This window comes from Somniosus microcephalus, chromosome 11 (assembly GCF_052327205.1).
Source record: "Somniosus microcephalus isolate GS21.2 chromosome 11, FLI_Smic_1.0, whole genome shotgun sequence".
Classification (NCBI taxonomy): Eukaryota; Metazoa; Chordata; class Chondrichthyes; order Squaliformes; family Somniosidae; genus Somniosus; species Somniosus microcephalus.
The window spans coordinates 97387231-97406353 of record NC_140997.1 but is presented as its reverse complement, the minus strand read 5'-3'; the positions used below and the strand labels follow the sequence as shown (position 1 = coordinate 97406353).

General features: G+C 47.2%; 1 protein-coding gene across 1 annotated transcript in view; it reads right to left on the bottom strand.

Annotated features, from left to right (window-relative positions):
- trrap (transformation/transcription domain-associated protein) overlaps nt 1-19123 on the bottom strand; it is a 227597-nt gene that overhangs the window by 64638 nt on the left and 143836 nt on the right. The window contains exons 47-53 of the mRNA XM_085999960.1: nt 18193-18406; nt 16000-16179; nt 13878-14024; nt 12103-12222; nt 8929-9216; nt 5829-5966; nt 4302-4414 (exon numbers count right to left, since the gene is read on the bottom strand). Of these exons, the coding sequence (XP_085856086.1) occupies nt 4302-4414; nt 5829-5966; nt 8929-9216; nt 12103-12222; nt 13878-14024; nt 16000-16179; nt 18193-18406 (1200 nt within the window). The remainder of the gene's footprint in view (nt 1-4301; nt 4415-5828; nt 5967-8928; nt 9217-12102; nt 12223-13877; nt 14025-15999; nt 16180-18192; nt 18407-19123) is intronic.

Sequence of the window (19123 nt, the reverse complement as noted above, 5' to 3'; positions counted from 1 at the left end):
CCTCACCCTCTCTCTCCCTCCCCCGTCTCTCCCTGCTTTACTCTCCCTCCCCCTCTCCTCACGCTCTCCCTCCCTCTCCCTCTCTCTCCCTCCCCGTCTCTCCCTGCTTTACTCTCACCCTCCCTCCCCCCTCTCCCTGCCCTCCCCCCTCTCGCTCCCCTCCCCCACCCTCCCTCGCTCCCCCACCCTCTCGCTCCCCCCACCCACCCTCTCCTCTCCCCCACCCTCCCTCGCTCCCCCACCCTCCCGTTCCCCCCACGCTCTCTCGCTCCCCCACCCTCCCTCGCTCCCCCACCCTCTCTCCCCTCCCCCCACCCTCTCTCCCCTCCCCTCCCCCCCTCTCTCCTCCCCTCCCCCCCTCTCCTCCCCCACCCTCTCTCTCTCCTCCCCCACCCTCTCTCTCCTCCCCCCACCCTCTCCCTCCTCCCCCACCCTCTCTCTCCTCCCCCACGCTCTCTCTCCTCCCCCACCCTCTCTCCTCCCCCACCCTCTCTCTCTCTCCTCCCCCACCCTCTCTCCCTCTCCTCCCCTCCCTCCCTCCTCCCCCACCCTCCCTCTCTCCTCCCCCACCCTCCCTCTCTCTCCTCCCCCACGCTCCCTCTCTCTCCTCCCCCACCCTCCCTCTCTCTCCTCCCCCACCCTCCCTCTCTCTCCTCCCCCACCCTCCCTCTCTCTCCTCCCCCACCCTCCCTCTCTCTCCTCCCCCACCCTCCCTCTCTCTCCTCCCCCACCCTCCCTCTCTCTCCTCCCCCACCCTCCCTCTCTCTCCTCCCCCACCCTCCCTCTCTCTCCTCCCCCACCCTCCCTCTCTCTCCTCCCCCACCCTCCCTCTCTCTCCTCCCCCACCCTCCCTCTCTCTCCTCCCCCACCCTCTCTCTCTCTCTCCTCCCCCACCCTCTCTCTTCTCCCCCACCCTCTCTCTCTCTTCTCCCCCATCCGCTCTCTCTCTTCTCCCCCACCCTCTCTCTCTCTCTCCCCCGCGATTTCCCGAGGCTCTTTCCACCCTCCCCCCCCGTGATTTCCCGAGGCTCTCCCCCCCCACCGCGATTTCCCGAGGCTCTCCCCCCCCGCCCCCGCGATTTCCCGAGGCTCTCCCCCGCGATTTCCCGAGGCTCTCCCCCCGCGATTTCCCGAGGCTCTCCGCCCCGCGATTTCCCGAGGCTCTCCGCCCCGCGATTTCCCGAGGCTCTCCACCGCCCCCCCCCCCCCCCCGCGATTTCCCGAGGCTCTCCGCCCCGCGATTTCCCGAGGCTCTCCGCCCCGCGATTTCCCGAGGCGCCCCCCCCCCGCGATTTCCCGAGGCCCTCCCCCCCCGCGATTTCCCGAGGCTCTCCACCGCCCCCCCCCCCCGCGATTTCCCGAGGCTCTCCCCCCCGCGATTTCCCGAGGCTCTCCCCCCCGCCCCCCGCGATTTCCCGAGGCTCTCCCCCCGAGGCTCTCCCCCCCGCGATTTCCCGAGGCTCTCTCCCCCCCGCCCCCCGCGATTTCCCGAGGCTCTCCCCCCCGCGATTTCCCGAGGCTCTCCCCCCCGCGATTTCCCGAGGCTCTCCCCCCGCGATTTCCCGAGGCGCTCCCACCCCCGCGATTTCCCGAGGCCCTCCCCCCCGCCGCGATTTCCCGAGGCTCTCCCCCCCCCCCGCGATTTCCCGAGGCTCTCCCCCCCCCGCGATTTCCCGAGGCTCTCTCCCCCCCGCGATTCCCGAGGCTCTCTCCCCCCCGCGATTTCCCGAGGCTCTCCCCCCCCCCGCGATTTCCCGAGGCTCTCACCCCCCCCCCCGCGATTTCCCGAGGCTCTCTCCCCCCGGCCCCCCGCAATTTCCCGAGGCTCCCCCCCCCGCGATTTCCCGAGGCTCTCCCCCCCCCCCCCCGCGATTTCCCGAGGCTCTCTCCCCCCGGCCCCCCGCAATTTCCCGAGGCTCCCCCCCCCGCGATTTCCCGAGGCTCTCCCCCCCCCGCGATTTCCCGAGGCTCTCCCCCCCGCGATTTCCCGAGGCTCTCCCCCCCGCGATTTCCCGAGGCTCTCCCCCCCGCGATTTCCCGAGGCTCTCCCCCCCGCGATTTCCCGAGGCCCTCCCCCCCCCAACCCCGCGATTTCCCGAGGCTCTCCCCCCCGCGATTTCCCGAGGCTCTCCCCCCCGCGATTTCCCGAGGCTCTCTCCGCCCCCCGCGATTTCCCGAGGCTCTCTCTGCCCCCCGCGATTTCCCGAGGCTCTCTCCCCCCCCCCCCGCCCCCCGCGATTTCCCGAGGCTCGCACCCCCCGCGATCTCACGAGGCTGTGTGCTGGCGTCACGGGGGCCGTGCGCATGCGTGCCGGCGTCAAGGCGGCTGCGCAACGGCCGTGCGCATGCGTGGTTGCCGTTAAAAAAAAAAGCCAGAGCGGGCTCTCGCGGGCGGGCGGCGCATGCGCGGTCAGTGCCAGCACCGCGAGGCGGCCCGCGGGGAGTAGGCAGGGAAACCCCGCGGGCTGGCGGCCGTTAGAGCGGGGAGTAGGCAGGGAAACCCCGCGGGCTGGCAGCCGTTAGAGCGGCTCACTTCGGGCCCCGACACCGTCAAACCTGAGAGGGGGAAGTAGAGAGAGACAGAGAGGGAAGAGGAGAAGGAGAGAGAGGGAAGAGGAGAAGGAGAGAGAGAGGGAAGAGGAGAAGGAGAGAGAGAGAGAGAGGGAAGAGAGAGAGATAGAGAAATTTTTGGAGCTTCAGGCCTGCCTGCAGCGGGCCTGGAGACCAGCACCGAGTCCCCCCTGCGCGAGGGTGAGGAGGAGGGAGGGGGGGTTGCTAAACACAATATAAAACTGAAATAAATTGTTAATTAATTCCCTAACACATAATTCAAATATTTACCTTAGTTCCCTAACACACAAAGTGTGGGGGAAAAAATTGTGGAAAATCAAGATGGCGGCCACTCACCTCGGTTCAGAAGGATAAGGCCCGCCCACACACGCACCGATTGGTCGACCGGCCAGGTCACCGAAGCGTAGGATTGGTCAATCGTCGAGTCACTCGACACTCAACTGTAGGAAGACCTCGACGTCACAACGGTCGCTAATGAGATGCTAATGAGCGGAACGCTGAACGTTTTTGGGATACCGCGGGCGGGATTTTTGTCCGGCCGAAACGTAAATACGCCGATGACCGGTCCGGAATCGCAAGCTTTCTTTTGAGGCGACGCGCGCGTCGGTACGCTCTGTAACTTCCAAACGTATAGAGACCAGGCGGACAGACAGACAGACATCGGGACAGACAGAAGAGCCGCTTTATATATATAGATTAAAAAGTACAATGATAATGTTACATTTATAGTAGTTTACTTGATGCCAAAGCTGTGCTATGCAACGCTCAGTTTAGGTGTCTCACATAATGGGACTCCGTGTCACTCACTAGCTCATGTGACAGCAGTGAGTGTTTTGGCTCCCGTCAAGTGTTGGGAGAACCTCACATTAATAGGATCACAGAATCAGACAGCACAGAAGGTTGCCATTCGGCCGCTGTGCCTGTGCCGGCTCTTTGAAAGAGCTGTCCAATTTAGTCTCACTCCCCAGCTTTTTCTCCATAACCCTGCAAATCAGTCCTCTTCAAGTACATGTCCAACTGCCTTTTGAAAGGTCCTAGGAATCTGATTCCACCACCCTTTCACGCAGTGCATTCCAGATCAGATTAACCCTCAGAAATAATTTCTCCTCATTTCACCTCTAGTTCTTTAACCAATTAGTTTAAATCTGTGATCTTTGGTTACTGACCCACTTGCCAGAGGAAACAGTTTCCCCTTACTTACTCTATTAAAACCCTCAATTTTGAATATCTCAATTTAATCTCCCCATAACCTTTGCTGCGCGGAGAACAATCCCAGCTTCTCCAATCTCTCCTACATTACAACTGTGACTCCACTTCCAAAAGTACTGCATTGGCTGTAAAGCGCTTTGGGACATTCGGTGGTTGTGAAAAACGCTATATAAATGCAAGTCTTTCTTTTCATATAACTTAAGACCCTTATCCCTGGTATCATCCAGGTAAACTTCCTCTGTACCTTCTCCAAGGCCTTGACATCCTTCCTAAAGTGCGGTGCCCAAAATTGGACACAATACTCCAGCTGAGGCCTAACCAGTGAGTTGTAAAGGTTTAGCATAACAAAGGTTGCATGGTGAAAAGGTAGCACTGCTACAGAGGGTATTTAGGTATCCAGATCGAGCATCCCTGAGCCAAGGAAGGACAGCAGGTGTTTTAGGGTACAAGAGGCAACTTTAATTATCCAGCGCTGCTGTTTAAAAACCTCACACCAGCTAGGGAGTTGCTAAGGTACCTACCGATTCCAGTGGTCCTCCCACAGCTGGTACTCTGGAAATATGGCAGGTGATGCATTATTTCTTTCATTCTCTTTTCTTGCTTTATCCATGGCCTTCTCATAGGTTTCTTGCGCCTTTCAAGGTACAAAAACATATTCTTGGTTACAAACCACATTAAAAATGTAGTGAAACAATAGGTGGGGCGTCACTTGATTTGGTTTATAAGCTACTTTTCTCCACAGTAGGTATTACGCAGAATTTTACAGCACAGAAACTGTTGATTTGGCCCAACTGGTCCGTGCCGGCGTTTGTGCTCTACACGAGCCTCCTCCCACCCCTACTTCATCTCACTAATCAGCATAACCTTCTATTCCTTTCTCGTACTTAGAAACATAGAAGATAGGAGCAGGAGTAGGCCATTCGGCCCTTCGAGCCTGCTCCGCCATTCAACGAGATCATGGCTGATCATCCAAACCCTAGCACCCGGTCCCTACATCGACAGCCATCCCACCCAAGCCCTATCCCCGTAACCCCACGTATTTAATCCCCCCTAACACTAAGGGTCAATTTTTATCATGGCCAAATCAACCTAACCCGCACATCTTTGGACTGTGGGAGGAAACCGGAGCACCCGGAGAAAACCCACACAAACACGGGGAGAATGTGCAAACTCCACACAGGCAGTCACCCGGGTCCCTGGTGCTGTGAGGCAACAGTGCTAACCACTATGCCACCGTGCTGCCACCGTACTTACCGAGCTTCCCCTTAAATGCATCTATGCTAAAACATACAGACTGCCAAATGTGCTGAAAATCATTTGGGTACAATCAGTTCAGCTCATGTTTGAGCAGTTACAAAAATAAAGAGCACCTGTATGCTGGCCCACTTTATTTAGTGTAAAAAACACAAGCTCTCCCTGATCAGGGGAGAGGTTCTTCTCTTGCATTCTGCTGCTACAAGACTGATCCTCTGGTGTCCATGTCCAGATTTTTTTTTTTTTTTTTTAAATACTGTAGTCTCTTTCCCATGGCCCACAGAGATTGAAAGAGTTTGCCAAAACCAAGGTGTTTGCTGTCTTCCTGAATGGCCAGGCATTGCGCATGAATTGGGATCCATGAAAAAAACTCACCACCCTGCATTTAAATCACCTCTGCCCTGCCTCTAGATGGCTAACCTAGCACGGGGTCGCCTGGGGAAACCAATGGCTTGCAGGCCAGCTTCAGCCCAAAACATACAATGAAAATCGCTTATGTCCAAGCCTTTGTAGTAGAAAAATGGCTGAAGGATTCCCAATCGTGATACTTGACGAACACAAACACGTCCTCTGACTGTCGCCTTCCACGACTGGTGTTTTTTTCAAACCATGACCAATCCCCCAAATTTACCGTGACAAAATTGCAACCCTAATCGGAATACCTGAACAAAGTTGTTAATATGCACGAGGCAGAGTTTAGGAAGCATTCACTGTGAAATGAAAACAGGCGTCTACACTGAAGTGTTTGATACAGACTGAATCCAAAGACTCTCGAACGTGTATAACAGACGTACCTGCTCAAAGAAACCATGTTGCTCATAGGCTATTGCTGTTGCAGTCTCTGGGAACTTGCATCGTTTTTGCCAAAGGCCAGCCCACATATCCTCCTCTTGCAGTAACGAGTACAGTTCAGCCAGTGAATCTAAAATTTCCTGCAAACATGATTAAAGCTGGTCACGACAGTTCTGTGCAATTATAGCAGAGGTTTTTAAAAAAAAATCAATGAGCTTGCATACAACCACACACAGCGACTGAGCTGGTCACATGCAAAATGCTAACACTGGCAAAATACATTTTTAGAATTATAAATTCATACAGTACAGAAGGAAGCCAGTTGCCCCATCATGCCTGTGCCAGTTCTTTGAAAGAGCTCTCCAATTAGTCCCACTCCCTCTGCTCTTTCCCCATAGCCCTGCAAATTTTTCCACTTCCAAGTATTTATCCAATTCCCTTTTGAAAGTAACTATTGAATCTGCTTCCACCACCCTTTCAGGCATCACATTCCAGATCATAACAACTGGCTGCGTGAAAAAAAATCTCCTCGTCTCACTCCTGGTTCTTTTGCCAATTATCTTAAATCTGTGTCCTCTGGTTACCCACCCTCCCGCCAGTGGAAACCGTTTCTCCTTATTTACTCTATCAAAACCCTTCATAATTTTGTACACCTCTATCAAATCTCCACTTAACCATCTCTGCTTTAAGGTGAACAATCCCAGCTTCTCTAGTCCTTATTCACAGAATCACAGAATCTACAGTGCAGATAGAGGCCATTTCGGCCCATCGAGCCTGCACCGACACATATCCCACCCTATCCCCATAACCCCACGTATTTAATCCCCTAACACTAAGGGTCAATTTATCATAGCCAAATCAACCTAACCTGCACATCTTTGGACTGTGGGAGGAAACCGGAGCACCCGGAGGAAACCCACGCAGACACAGGGAGAATGTGCAAACTCCACACAGACAGTCGCCCGAGGCCAGATTTGAACCCGGGTCCCTGGCGCTGTGAGGCAACAGTGCTAACCACTATGCCACTGTGCCATTCTAGTTTCTCTTTATTTGACTAATAACCTGGCCAAAAAAAGTGTTGTCACAGAATCTTTGCAATTATTAAAATTGGCAGATGAATTTCAAATCAAGTTATTTTTCTGCAAGGGTAATTTTATGACTAAGGGCTGCCTGCAACTCCACTCTGCCACCTGATTCTGACCCCATTTACAACAAACAGCTGATTAAAAACCAGCACTAGGTGAAAATTGAAAGTGCAGAGTTCCTTGTTGTTGGGTTGTGTTTTTCTTACTTGTTGCTATCCATTTTCCCCACAGCCGTTTGGCTTTTGAAAGGTCGGGGTGGGGGTTGGGGGGAAAACACACTCGTGTCATTTACCAGAGACCAAGAAAAAACAAACCGCAATGGAAAAGAAAAAGAGCACTCTGGAAAGACGATAATGAGGGCAGGAGATAAAGAAACTCAGAATTAAACTGGGAAACAGAAAGTGAATGGCAAAAAAGAGGGAGAGCACCTTGAGAGCACAGTAACCAAGACAACACAATTGGTATAAAGGAAGTGACAGGACACAATGGAGTTAAATGCACCAGGGCACTGGTGATTCCACCCCCACCACCCCAGAGGTTACCATAAAAACTCAGTTATATTGTATAAAAGAAAAAACAAACGACAGTCTTCCTTCAAGATTCTGTCAAGCAGCAAATGAAGTGCACACTTGGGACGGATACCGACAACAGAAGGAAAGAACATGAAACAAGTCATCTGGCTGAACTTAGCAAGAGACTGCCATGTGTTTTCAGACATGGATATCCCTCAAGAGGTATAGGTATCCCTTCCACTTTCATAGCTGTAATTTAAGCAAACGACACAATTTCACTTATTATTAAAAAAAGGTTGCTAATTTTGTACTCCCGGAAGAGGTGTCTGCTGTAGTGTAGAACAATTGCCCGTTGTTTGCACTCCATCATGGTCCGGTGTAGCATTGATCAAATGCAGGAGGATTTCATCCCACCAGTCTTTGTTGGTTGGATACCAAGGGGACAGTCAGTCATTCATACATAGCACGCCACCAAACTTGGCCCAAGCTGCTGATGCTTGGCAGGGACTTGTCACGCCAACCCACAGGACACTGTACTCACCGTACTATAGCACTCACTGCCCCTCCACACTCACCTCAAAGATCCCATCTATGCCGGCACAGGCACAATGGACTGACTGGCCTCCTCCTGTGCTTTAAGATTCTATCCTCAGTCAAAAAATGTGCTGCTCTTTATGTTGCAGCTCATTTACTGAGAAGTCAAACAGGAAATCAGTGATTGGTAGAGTCCCACCTTTCACTGGATCTTTACATGGTTATCAATCTGTCTCTGCTGCACTCTTTCTTGTTTTTCATGACAGGTCAACTTCAATTCTCAGCCAACTTCACTAGTACTAAAATAGTTATTTGCAAGAAACAGCCAAATCGCTGGACATTCACACACTCATGTCTCTACATTTCCAAGCAAAAAGAAAAAAACCACTCTTTTTCCCTTTTTGAAAATACAAACATTACTTAGGTTGAAAGCGCGACTTAACAGAGACATTTTTCTGTACTTAGAAACACACACTTACGACTGCGCTCCTCCAATTCTGGCCTCTTGTGCAGCTCCAATTTTAATTGCTCCACCATTGGCAGCCACGTCTTCAGCTATCTAGGCCATAAGCTCTGGACTTCCCTCTCTAAACCTCTCTCCTCCTTTAAGACGCTCCTTAAAACTTACCTCTTTGAACAAACTTTTGGTCACCTGTCCATCGCTGGGTCAAAATCCTGGAACTCCCTACCTAACAGCACTGTGGGAGTACCTTCACCACACGGACTGCAGCGGTTCAAGAAGGCAGCTCACCATCACCTTCTCAAGGGCAATTAGGGATGGGCAATAAATGCTGGCCTTGCCAGCGACGCCCACATCCCATAAAACAAAAAAAATTTTTTTTTTAAATCTCATGTGGCTCGGTGACAAAAAATTACATGATAACTTCCCGTGAAGCTCCTTGGGACATTTTACTACATTAAAGGCGCTATATATATGCAAGCCATGGTTGCCGACAAAAAGAAAAACTTACTTGCGGAGGTGGAGTGATGTTTTCCTGCTCGTAGAACTCGGACGTCTGACGTGGTTTAATCTGAAGGCTCAAGCCCTTTTCAAAAGCCTGGTGCTCCAGCATCAGTGTGGACCGGAACCAGAGGTTGTGCGTCTTGCCCAGGTACTTCAGCACACAGGGTCTGATGGAAATGTGAGGGACGCACTGGGACATCGCTTCGACAAAACAGTTCAGCGCGCTCGGCTGGCAGTCTCTCTGCACCTGGTGGCTTCCGCTGCAGAGGAAAGGGCTTATCTCTCCCGCCAGAGCCTGAGAACCAAGAGCATTGCAGTCAGTCAGAAGAAAGGCTTTCTGACACTTATATTTCAAAAATAAAAATTAGAAATGAAATCGCATCATATACACTCCAGCAGGTACTGCGCCACAACTGTTAAGAGCTTGGATTAAAAACGTATGAATTTTACATTAGCCACTGTGATAAATACAGAGTCAAATTTTTATATTAATAGAAATATAGGATCCCATTTATATGGCATTGATAGTGATGCAAATAACAACTTCAATAGTTCCTAGCCAACAACTTCAAGTTACCCTCCTATTTCCTTTTACCCATAACCTCTCTGTAATTTATAGATACTGGCTAAAATGTTAAGCTTACTCAGTGAAGTTACAGTCTTCCTCATTCTTTAAAGTAAGTTCAACCTCCAAATAGTTAATAAGTATCATTCATTGTGGGGGCGGGGGGTCCCTTTAAGAAATGTTCACACGTGAACTGCCAGCTTGGTCAGTTGATCAAGACCTATGCAACAACCTTGCACCTTTCTTTTATATAAAGTTGTGCTCAGGATGTAGGTGCCAGTAGCAAGACCACATCTCATGCCTAGTTGTCCTGAGGTGGTGATGGGCCTTCAGTAGTGATTGTTTCTATAACTGAGTGGCTTGCTAGGGTACAAAAAGTCAACCAGCTAATAGCTGGATAGGGTGAGATGAAGTAGGGTGGGAGGAGGCTCGCGTGGAGCATAAACACCAGCACAGACCAGTTGGGCCAAATGGCCTATTTCTCTGCTGTAAATTCTATGAAATATGGGGCTGGAGTCACATTTTGGCCAGACTGGGTATGGATGGCAGCTTTCCTACCCGAATATTAGTGAACCGTTTAGGGCTTTAGAACAACCCAGCATCATTCGTGGTAATTTTTTCCCCTAATTTATTGAATTGAATTGAATTTCACAGCTGGCCAAGGTGGGGTTTGAACTCACAATATCCAGGTTGCTAGTCCAGTACCATAACCATGGCCATGATACTATCGTGCCCAGTGAGACTGTGGGATGACCCCTCTATTATTTCTACATCAAGCATTTCTTTATTGCACGCCACAAGTGGTCAGAGAACTGCGAAAACACTTTACACATTTCCGCACTTCCAAGGTCGTAACAATTTAGTGTTGAAGATTACTTTCTAGTGTGTGCCCCTCCAACGAACTCCCTCAGTCTCAAAACACAACAGTAGCCACGGCTTCAGATACAACTTGCTTCAGCAGCGAGTCGCGCAGTTTAGAAGTTTTACGTTCAGTCGATCTATATAAACCCCTTTTCAAATTGAACATCAGAGAGTGTGAGGAAGAAAAGCTTTCAGTTTGTCCTTCAGTTCTAGAGCGAGATGGCCCTCGAGATCAATACCGTGGGAATTTGCAAGTGATGCTGGCACTTTACTAGCTGCTATGGGGAATGTTAAAGCGCCTTCCAGGCTAGCAGCTTTTGTTGAAATAATTCTTTGAAATACATTTTTCACTTGAATTTTTATTTTAAAAGGCAGTACCATTATGCATCACGGTCAGTTTGAAATATGAATTGTATTTGTATTATTGATTTTAGTTCTTTTGGAAGCATAACTCGTATTTCATGGCTTGATACAGGCCACATCTTCAGTTACCAACACCACCAGATATTATACAGAAATTACAACAGAAACAGGCCGTTCAGCCCAACCAGTCTATGTTGGTGTCTATCCTCCACAAGAGCAGTAGTCCGAATCACATGTGCCTGCCCTGATCCCATATCCCTATATTCCCCCGTCCCTCAATCAACTATCTAACCTAGTCTTAAATGCCAATATATGCTCTGCTTCAATCACTAACTCCATTAGTGTATGCCACAGCACCATGATCCTCTATGTAAAAAATGTTTCTCCTGCTCGCCATTCTCAATCTCTTATGTTTAATCTTGGCTAAGTCCCCTTGTTCTAGACTCCTCAAAGACTGGAAACAGTTGGTTTCTATTTACTCTACATCAGCCATGGCTCAGTGGGTAACACTCTCGCCTCGGAGATTCGTGGGTTCAATCCCAGTTCAGGTTCTTGACCGCACAATCTCGTCTGACATTCAGTGCAGTACTGAGCAAGTGCTACACTCTGAGGTGCCGTCTTTCAGATGACACGTTAAACCAGGTGGATGTAAAAGATCCCACAGCCACTATTCAAAGAGGAGCAGGGGAGTTCTCCCTGGTGTCCTGGCCAACATTTATCCCTCAACCAACATCACTAATAAACATTTCATCTGGTCCTTTATCGGATTGCTGTTTGTGGGACTTTGCTGTGTGTAAATTGGCTACACTTCATTGGCTCTAAAGCGCTTGGAGACGTCTTGTTGCAGTGATGAAAATCGGGGATGCGTAAGAGGCCAGAATTGGAGGAGCGCAGAGATCTCAGAGGGTGTAGGGCTGGAGGAGGTTAAACAGATAGGGAGAGGTGAGGCCATGGAGAGATTTGCAAACAAGGATGAGAATTTTAAAATCGAGGCATTGACAGACCGTGAGCCAATGTAGGTCAGCGGGCACAGGGGTGAACGGGACTTGGTGCGAGTTAGGATACGAACAGCAGAGTTCTTTTTCTTTGTCCTGACCCTTCGTAATTTTAAACACGCCCATCAAATTAACCAGTAATCTCTGTTCTAATGAAAACAGCCCCAATTTTTCAAATAAATATGCTGGTCACCACCCCCCTCCCCCCATTTTGAAAGCTGTGGTACATTTACAACTAGCTTGTGAGCACATCACCAAGAATATACTTTTAAAAACTTATACAGTTTATATTTATACAAATAGTGCCTCCCTAAAATATAGATTATATTCATCTGATGACCATAAAACAATTAAATGATAAAGATTCAGGACTGAGTGTTCAAGTCCAAACACTCACATGCTGTTGCCTGTCAGATAGTATCTTCCAGAGCCTGGGAAAGAGCTGGATCCATGTTTTCTCTGCTAGCGCTGTGCTAATATGACACAATTGAACATATGCACTCAGCAGTGCCCCAGTCTATCAAAGGAGAGAGAAAAGAAAAAAGTTCAGAATTCAGAGAAAAAAAATTCTTCCCCTGGAAGAAAATGTTCCGTTCAATTATCAGTAACAATTGTAGATGTAAATAAATATTAGCAGAAAAAAAATCAGTAAGATTTTACTTTTCACCACTGATGTCAAGTCATGCTTATTTTATTTCCTAAATGATTAAAAAGTCATAGATTTAAAAATTATTTTTGATCTGCCTCACAAATTAAAGATTGAGACAATAAGCCAGTGATATAATCTATTGTCTCCTTGACTGTCTCGCTGCAATTTAACCTGCCCTTTAACACAAAAAAAATGCAGACAGCTTTGATGATGGTACCCTAGGTGGCACTGGCTCGACGGGCCGAATGGCCTTCTTCCATGCTGTAACCATTCTATGATTTTATGATTCATTCTGCAGCACAAATCACAGTTATGCTCATTTTCATCACATCGTCAGGTGAACAAAAAAGGCTTCTGCTTTTTATGATGGATTTTTACTATCAGGGTAATAGATAGTGCATACTGCTGGGGGAGATAAAACATTTTCCAGTGTTTGCAGCCAGTGTCAGCAGCGAGCACGCAACACAAAACCCCCTCTGCTCTGCCCCAACAAACTTTGGGCATGTCGAATTATGCTGCTCCTGCATAACTTTTACTGGTTAAAAAGCGGCAGCAATGTAAATAATTCTGCAGCAGGATCTTCTGGATATGCCCTATTCCTGGCCCATCAACAAAGCACTTTATACATTAAATTGCTGCTCTTTTAACTTCTCCACAAAAGGTGTTTTATTTTTGATTCGGTGCTTTATAACTAAAATGCAAAACATGTTAAAAAACAAGTAGGAAGTGCAGCAAAACCAGGCATGTAAATAAACTCTAAACTCTGCTTTACCCATCAACCTTGTCCAGGTAAAATGACACAATAAGGACGATGTAACAGAGTGAGACTGCTTCAGCATAAGCCACGAATGCATCATCCATTGCCATTAATAGCATTTATTTGCATAAGCAGGCCATCTGCATCAATTTAATTAAGTGCTCCTCTCAAATATCACTGCGTATGCTGGCATATTTAAACAATACAGTATCACATTTTACCTTTTCACCACGTGTTACAACTAAACTGTGGGTTGGTAACTGACCCCCTTGTTAGAATCATTGAATCTTGCAGCACAGGAGGCCGCCATTTGGCCCTTCGTGCCTGTGCCAGCTCTGCGAACGAGCTCTCCAATTAGTCCCACTCACCCGCTCTTTCCTCATAGTCCTGCGAATTTCTCCTTTCAAGTATTTATCCAACTCCCTTTTGAAAGTTACTATTGAATCGGCTTCCACTGCCTGTTCAGTCATTTAAGAATTAAATGCAAGTGCGTAACTACTCTCAAGGAGAAACTGCGTTAAAGCAGAGGACCATGAGAATTTGGGGAATTTGATCAAACTTGGCCCCAGATTCAGGTGGTGAATTATTTTCTTGCTCGATGTGGGCGTTATGCTTTACTCAAATCTCTTACTTAAACTGTGTGTTTAAAATAAAAGGCCATACTAAAGTGTAAATCAAACTGCACGTTTCACAGCATACCATACATACTACACCGTAAATAGACAATAGAGTACAGTATGTATGAATTAAACTTCATTATACTCACCTTTACTTCTCGGAGAGAGTCCAGAAACTTATCATGCCTGTTTGTCAGCATGTGTAACTGGTTCCCAGCATCTTTTTCAGACTGCTCCTTGGTTTTCGGGGTACTGCTCTGATCTCCCGGCGCCAGCTCAATATCAATTTCCACGTCCTAAACAAGAATTATTAAAGAACATATATAAAACATAATTCTCATTGTATCATCAGAGGGGCAAAAAATTACTTCTAATTGTTATGATGTAACTGCCGTGGAATAAAACATTTTCATACAAGTCACAATCTGCACAAGAATCTCAGATCTACAAAGTAAACATTTAGCAATAGCCATTAAAATGGGGGTAGAAACTAATTTTCATTCTGACCTCTTGCACATCCTCGATTTCCTTCACTCCACCATTGGTGGTCGTGCCTTCAGCTGCAAGCTCTGGAATTCCCTCCCTAAACCTCTCCGCCTCTCCATCTCTCTCTCCTCCTTTAAGACGCTCCTTAAAGCCTACCTCTTTGACCAAGCTTTTGGTCACCTGTCCTAGTATCTCCTTATGCAATTCGGTGTCAAATTTTGTTTGATAATGCTCCTGGGAGGCACCTTGGGAGGTTTTACTTAGTTAATGGCGCAATGTAAATGCAACCAACACTTCAATAGCTCAAATCAAAATCTCGAGGCAGCAAAAGTGCTTGGCTTCCACATTCCACAGTGAGGATTTTCTTAGGTTAAACGCAAGCAATCTGCTAATAACTGATTGCAGCCCAGCTGGTACCTTGCGAGTCTAGGCGACTGTGAATTTTCACGCTGGTTAAAGGACCTGTCATAGCATTTACTGGGCTAATTATATAGAAGAAAGCGTGTGTTGTGTGTATGCGTCCAGCATATAACTGTGAAAAGAGGTCATTGGGCACAGCGTTGCAAGTGTTACTCCAGTATGTGGAAAACGAATGAGGAATAGTGATTGTCCAAACTTTTAGTGTAGCAGGCCTTGTTCAAATTGTGTTTCAGAGCAATTTCTCCTCCAAGTCGGAATCTGGAGCCACATCAGGGTTTCTCAGTGCTGCTTTGTGTATGATGTGCCAAGCATGTTTGATTGCTGAAACATGTCTTTTAACAAACTGTTTTTTTTTAAATGGATTATCTTGTGTTTTGTTAATCTACCAAATACCAAAAAAAGGGGAGGGCACTCGCATTTCACTGGACAATTCCCCCTCTGTAGTAACCTTTCCCACGCTGACCTCCAGGGGCTTCACTTGATTTTATAATCTTAAACTGATGTTGGTTTTCTAACAGAAAGAAAATCCACCCTATGACTAACCAGCCACGTGGGTTTGGAGCTCATGGTACACTGAGGAAAACCTTACATGAAGGCAAATCAGATTTTTCTCACATAATTAACAAGAACTTTGGTCAAGGAATCCAGGGCTCAATGTGCTTTGTAAGATACACCAAATTTAATATTCTTAGTCACGGCTTGGCACTGAATTTGGTTTCCACACTGCTTTATCCTATTTGACAGGCAACTGGTCTGTTTGTGTCAACCTTTATCGACAACATCCACTTGCGAGTGAGACCAGAACTAGGGATCATGAACAACGTTCCCTTTAAGCTGCGTGGCCGCGCAGCTTACTGACGGTCCCGTGCAACCTAGGACCGGCTTTTCCAATGTGAAATTTCGCGCATTTGCGAATCTTTGAATGGGCTGCGCACCCAAATTTAAAATTGGGGGAACATTAGTCATAAATATCAGATAGTCACTAATAAATCCAATAGGGAATTCAGGAGAAACTTCTTTACCCAGAGAGTAGTGAGAATGTGGAACTCGCTACCACAGGGAGTGGTTGAGGCAAATAGTACAGATGCATTTAAGGGGAAGCTAGCACGAGGGAAAAACGAACAGAAGGATATGCTGCTGGGGTTAGAAGAAGGATAGGAGGAGGCTTGTGTGGAGCATAAACACTGGCATGGACCTATTTTGGCTGAATGGCCTGTTTCTGTGCTGGGAATACTTTGTAACATCCATCTTGGAAACAGCCAGCACAAGAAGAAACATGTTGTAATTTCCATGCTAATTGCTTAACCAAAATTCGTTGGCCTGTGCAGGTCAACACAACAAAATTAAACACCAAAAACAAATCACCTCCTCTTTGCTTTCGCTGTTCTCCCTCTCCCTGGGCTCCTGTTTCACGTGCGTTACCATGGCAAAGGCTGCACGGTCATGGCTGTCCGCCAGATTAATGACGTTGGTGATGGATGGCAGCATGGCTCCTTGGCAGTTGGTGCCAATGGTGGTATTTTTTTCGCACACTGCAAGTAGTAGCTGGGGGGGGCGGGTAGAAAAACAAAAGGAGGTGCAATAATCAAAAACAATGCACATGCAGGGCTTAGCAAGATAATAAATATTTTAGGCCAACACATCATCATTGCCAATTCTTCCACAAAGAGAGACATTTTTAAGTTGTAAACATACTGGCGACATCAATGGGGGGAATTCACTTAGCAAAGTTAATGAGCCCAATAGTGTGAGGGAGCTGAAATAACATGCTCAGCTGAAATGACTAGATCCCAGGGTTAAAGACTACATGCGGTGATATTAATTCAATTCCCTGAGAGCAAGATTCACTAATTTCTCCATGCTAATTGGGCAGAGATAAACAGGAACAAACCATTTCATTTTTCATAGTACTACCATTGTGGTGGCTCACCACCACCTTCTCAAAGGCAATTAGGGATGGGCAATAAATGACGCCCACATCCCATAAATGAATTTTTAAAAAACTATTGCGGGCAAGATTCTCAACGGATTTTTGATCATTCTAACCGAAACCACTTGTCCAGAGGCCCAGTGGGTAAAGGCACTCTCGATGTTGAACTGACCCATACGGAGCATGTTGCTACCCTCCATTGGAAAGTGTGGACCAGGGCTGGGTTCAGCTGCCACACTTCTAATGTCAAAAAGCTTGCTAGCACTCACTGCGGAGACTCACGCAAGACAGTCCATCTGAGTGGCTACCAGGGAACTGGCAGTGCCCATGGAGTAATACCACATCAAGTGCCAGTGTCTTTGGAAAAGGAGGGGAGGAACTTGAGAGAATGCTATCCATCCTAAATTTCTTACATCTTCGCCAGTCCAGTATTTGTGAACTTAACCAAGGAATGGAGAAAGAATCTGGGCTCTTTTCTCCCGAGAAAAGAAGGCTGAGGGTGACCTAATAGAGGTCTTTAAGATTATGAAAGGGTTTCATAGGATAAACGTAGAGAAGATGTTTCCAATTGTGGGAGAGACTGAAACTAGGGGCTATAAATATAAGAGAGTCACTAATAAATCCAATAGGGAATTCAGGAGAAACTTCTTTACCCAGAGAGTGGTGAGAATGTGGAACTCGCTATCACAGGGAGTGGTTGTTGCGAATAGTATAGATGCATTTAAGGGGAGGCTGGACAAGCATGAGGGAGAATGGAATAGGAGGATATGCTGATAGGGTGAGATGAAGTAGGGGTAGGAGGCTGGTGTGTTGCACAAACACTGACATAGACCAGTTAGTGTCCGAATGGCCTGTTTCTGGGCTGTACATTCTATGTAATCTAGCTTTAAACAAATCAAAATCTGATCACACTAGAATTATTGATGATATTTTGAAGTAAGTGCATTGAGCATAAAGTCAGCTGGTTACAGCATTCGAGCAAGATGTGCCAGTGATAACCAGAGACCTGAAGGGCAACAGTGCATGCTGTACTAAAATAGCAGTGACTGGCCAATAGCTTTAAACGCTCTGAAAAGGTTGGAAGTTTTGCACGGAGAGCGTTTTTTTGCGCATTCCCCAAGGCTCTCTGAAGTCAGTGGGATCTGCTGTGTTTTATAGAAGTCTCTTGCAGTTTATGAAATACATCAGGTCACTTCACCAACTTCAAGGAGCTCCACAGGAGAAAAAAAAACATTTGGTACAAAACACACCTCCTTCGAAACCACAATCTTTTGTTAAATGGGGTTATTTCCTTTTCACATCAAAAAATGGATTGTACACCTCGGTGATGTTTTATTTTGCTGTTCATTTAGTCACCAAATGGATTGTAAGCAATGTGCAACTGAATCCCTGGCTTTAATCTTAGAAAATAACTACAGATATTTTGTTTTCTGCCTCTTCCTTTTTCCCCAATCTGATAAATTGAATTAAATGCATTTTTCTATCAGATGCTCAGTATGAGAGGTATTTTTCAGGCTTCTAAATTACTTAGTGCAATTCAAACCTCCCCCCTCCCCACCGGAAATCTGCTGTGAAAGCAAAATAACTTACGGACAGTACAGACAGTATGACGGCCATTCTTTCCTCACCTCTATGCACTGTTTGATCCAGAAATGGCTTCCCATGGCCTCCCAGTTTTGGGAACAGGTAATATACAGTAGCCGATCGTATACCCGGCGCCTCATCGAGTTATCGAAAACTTCGAAGAATTTGGCCCGAATGTGGGGCTGGCAACACCGCAATCCCGCTAAGAATGCCGGCTCTAGCTTCGCGGTAAGCTCACTGCCAGAGAGATTTTCATCCCTGCATTTGGTCACAAGGGTATAGTAGTCAATGTGTGCAGAGTAATTAAGAGCAGCCAAACAGTAACGCACCTACATCAATCTGTGTCAGTTAAATAGCGTTTTAGTTAAAATCATAGAATCTTGCAGCGCAGAAGGAAGCCATTCAGCCCATTGTGCCTGTGTCGGCTCTTTGATAGTGCTATCCAATTATTTAGATCTTTTTGAAAAAAGACATCTATTTCCACAGCATAGGAACATAGAATAGGAGGAGGCCATTCAGCCCCTCGAGCCTGTTCCACCATTCAATTAGATCATGGCTGATCAGTATCCCTACTCCATTTACACATCTTTGCTCCAAATTGCTTGATACCCTCACTTAATAAAAATGTCGATCTCAATCTTGAAAAATTAAATTGATCCCCAGCAACCACAGCCTTTTGGGGAAGGGAATTCCAGATTTACACAACCCTGTGTGTGGAAAAATGCTTCCCGATTTCACTCCTAAACGGCCTGGCTCTAATTTTAAGATTATGCCCCCTTGTTCTGGATTCCTCCACCAGAGGAAATAGTTTCTCTCCAACTACCCTATTGAATCCTTTTCTCACTTTGAAGACCTGAGTTAGATCACCCCTCAATGGAATACAAGCCAAGTTTATGCAACCTGTCCTCAAAATTTAAACCTTTAAGCCCTAGTATTTTGCAGAGTCTGTGCTGTAACCCCCGCCAAAGTCAATAT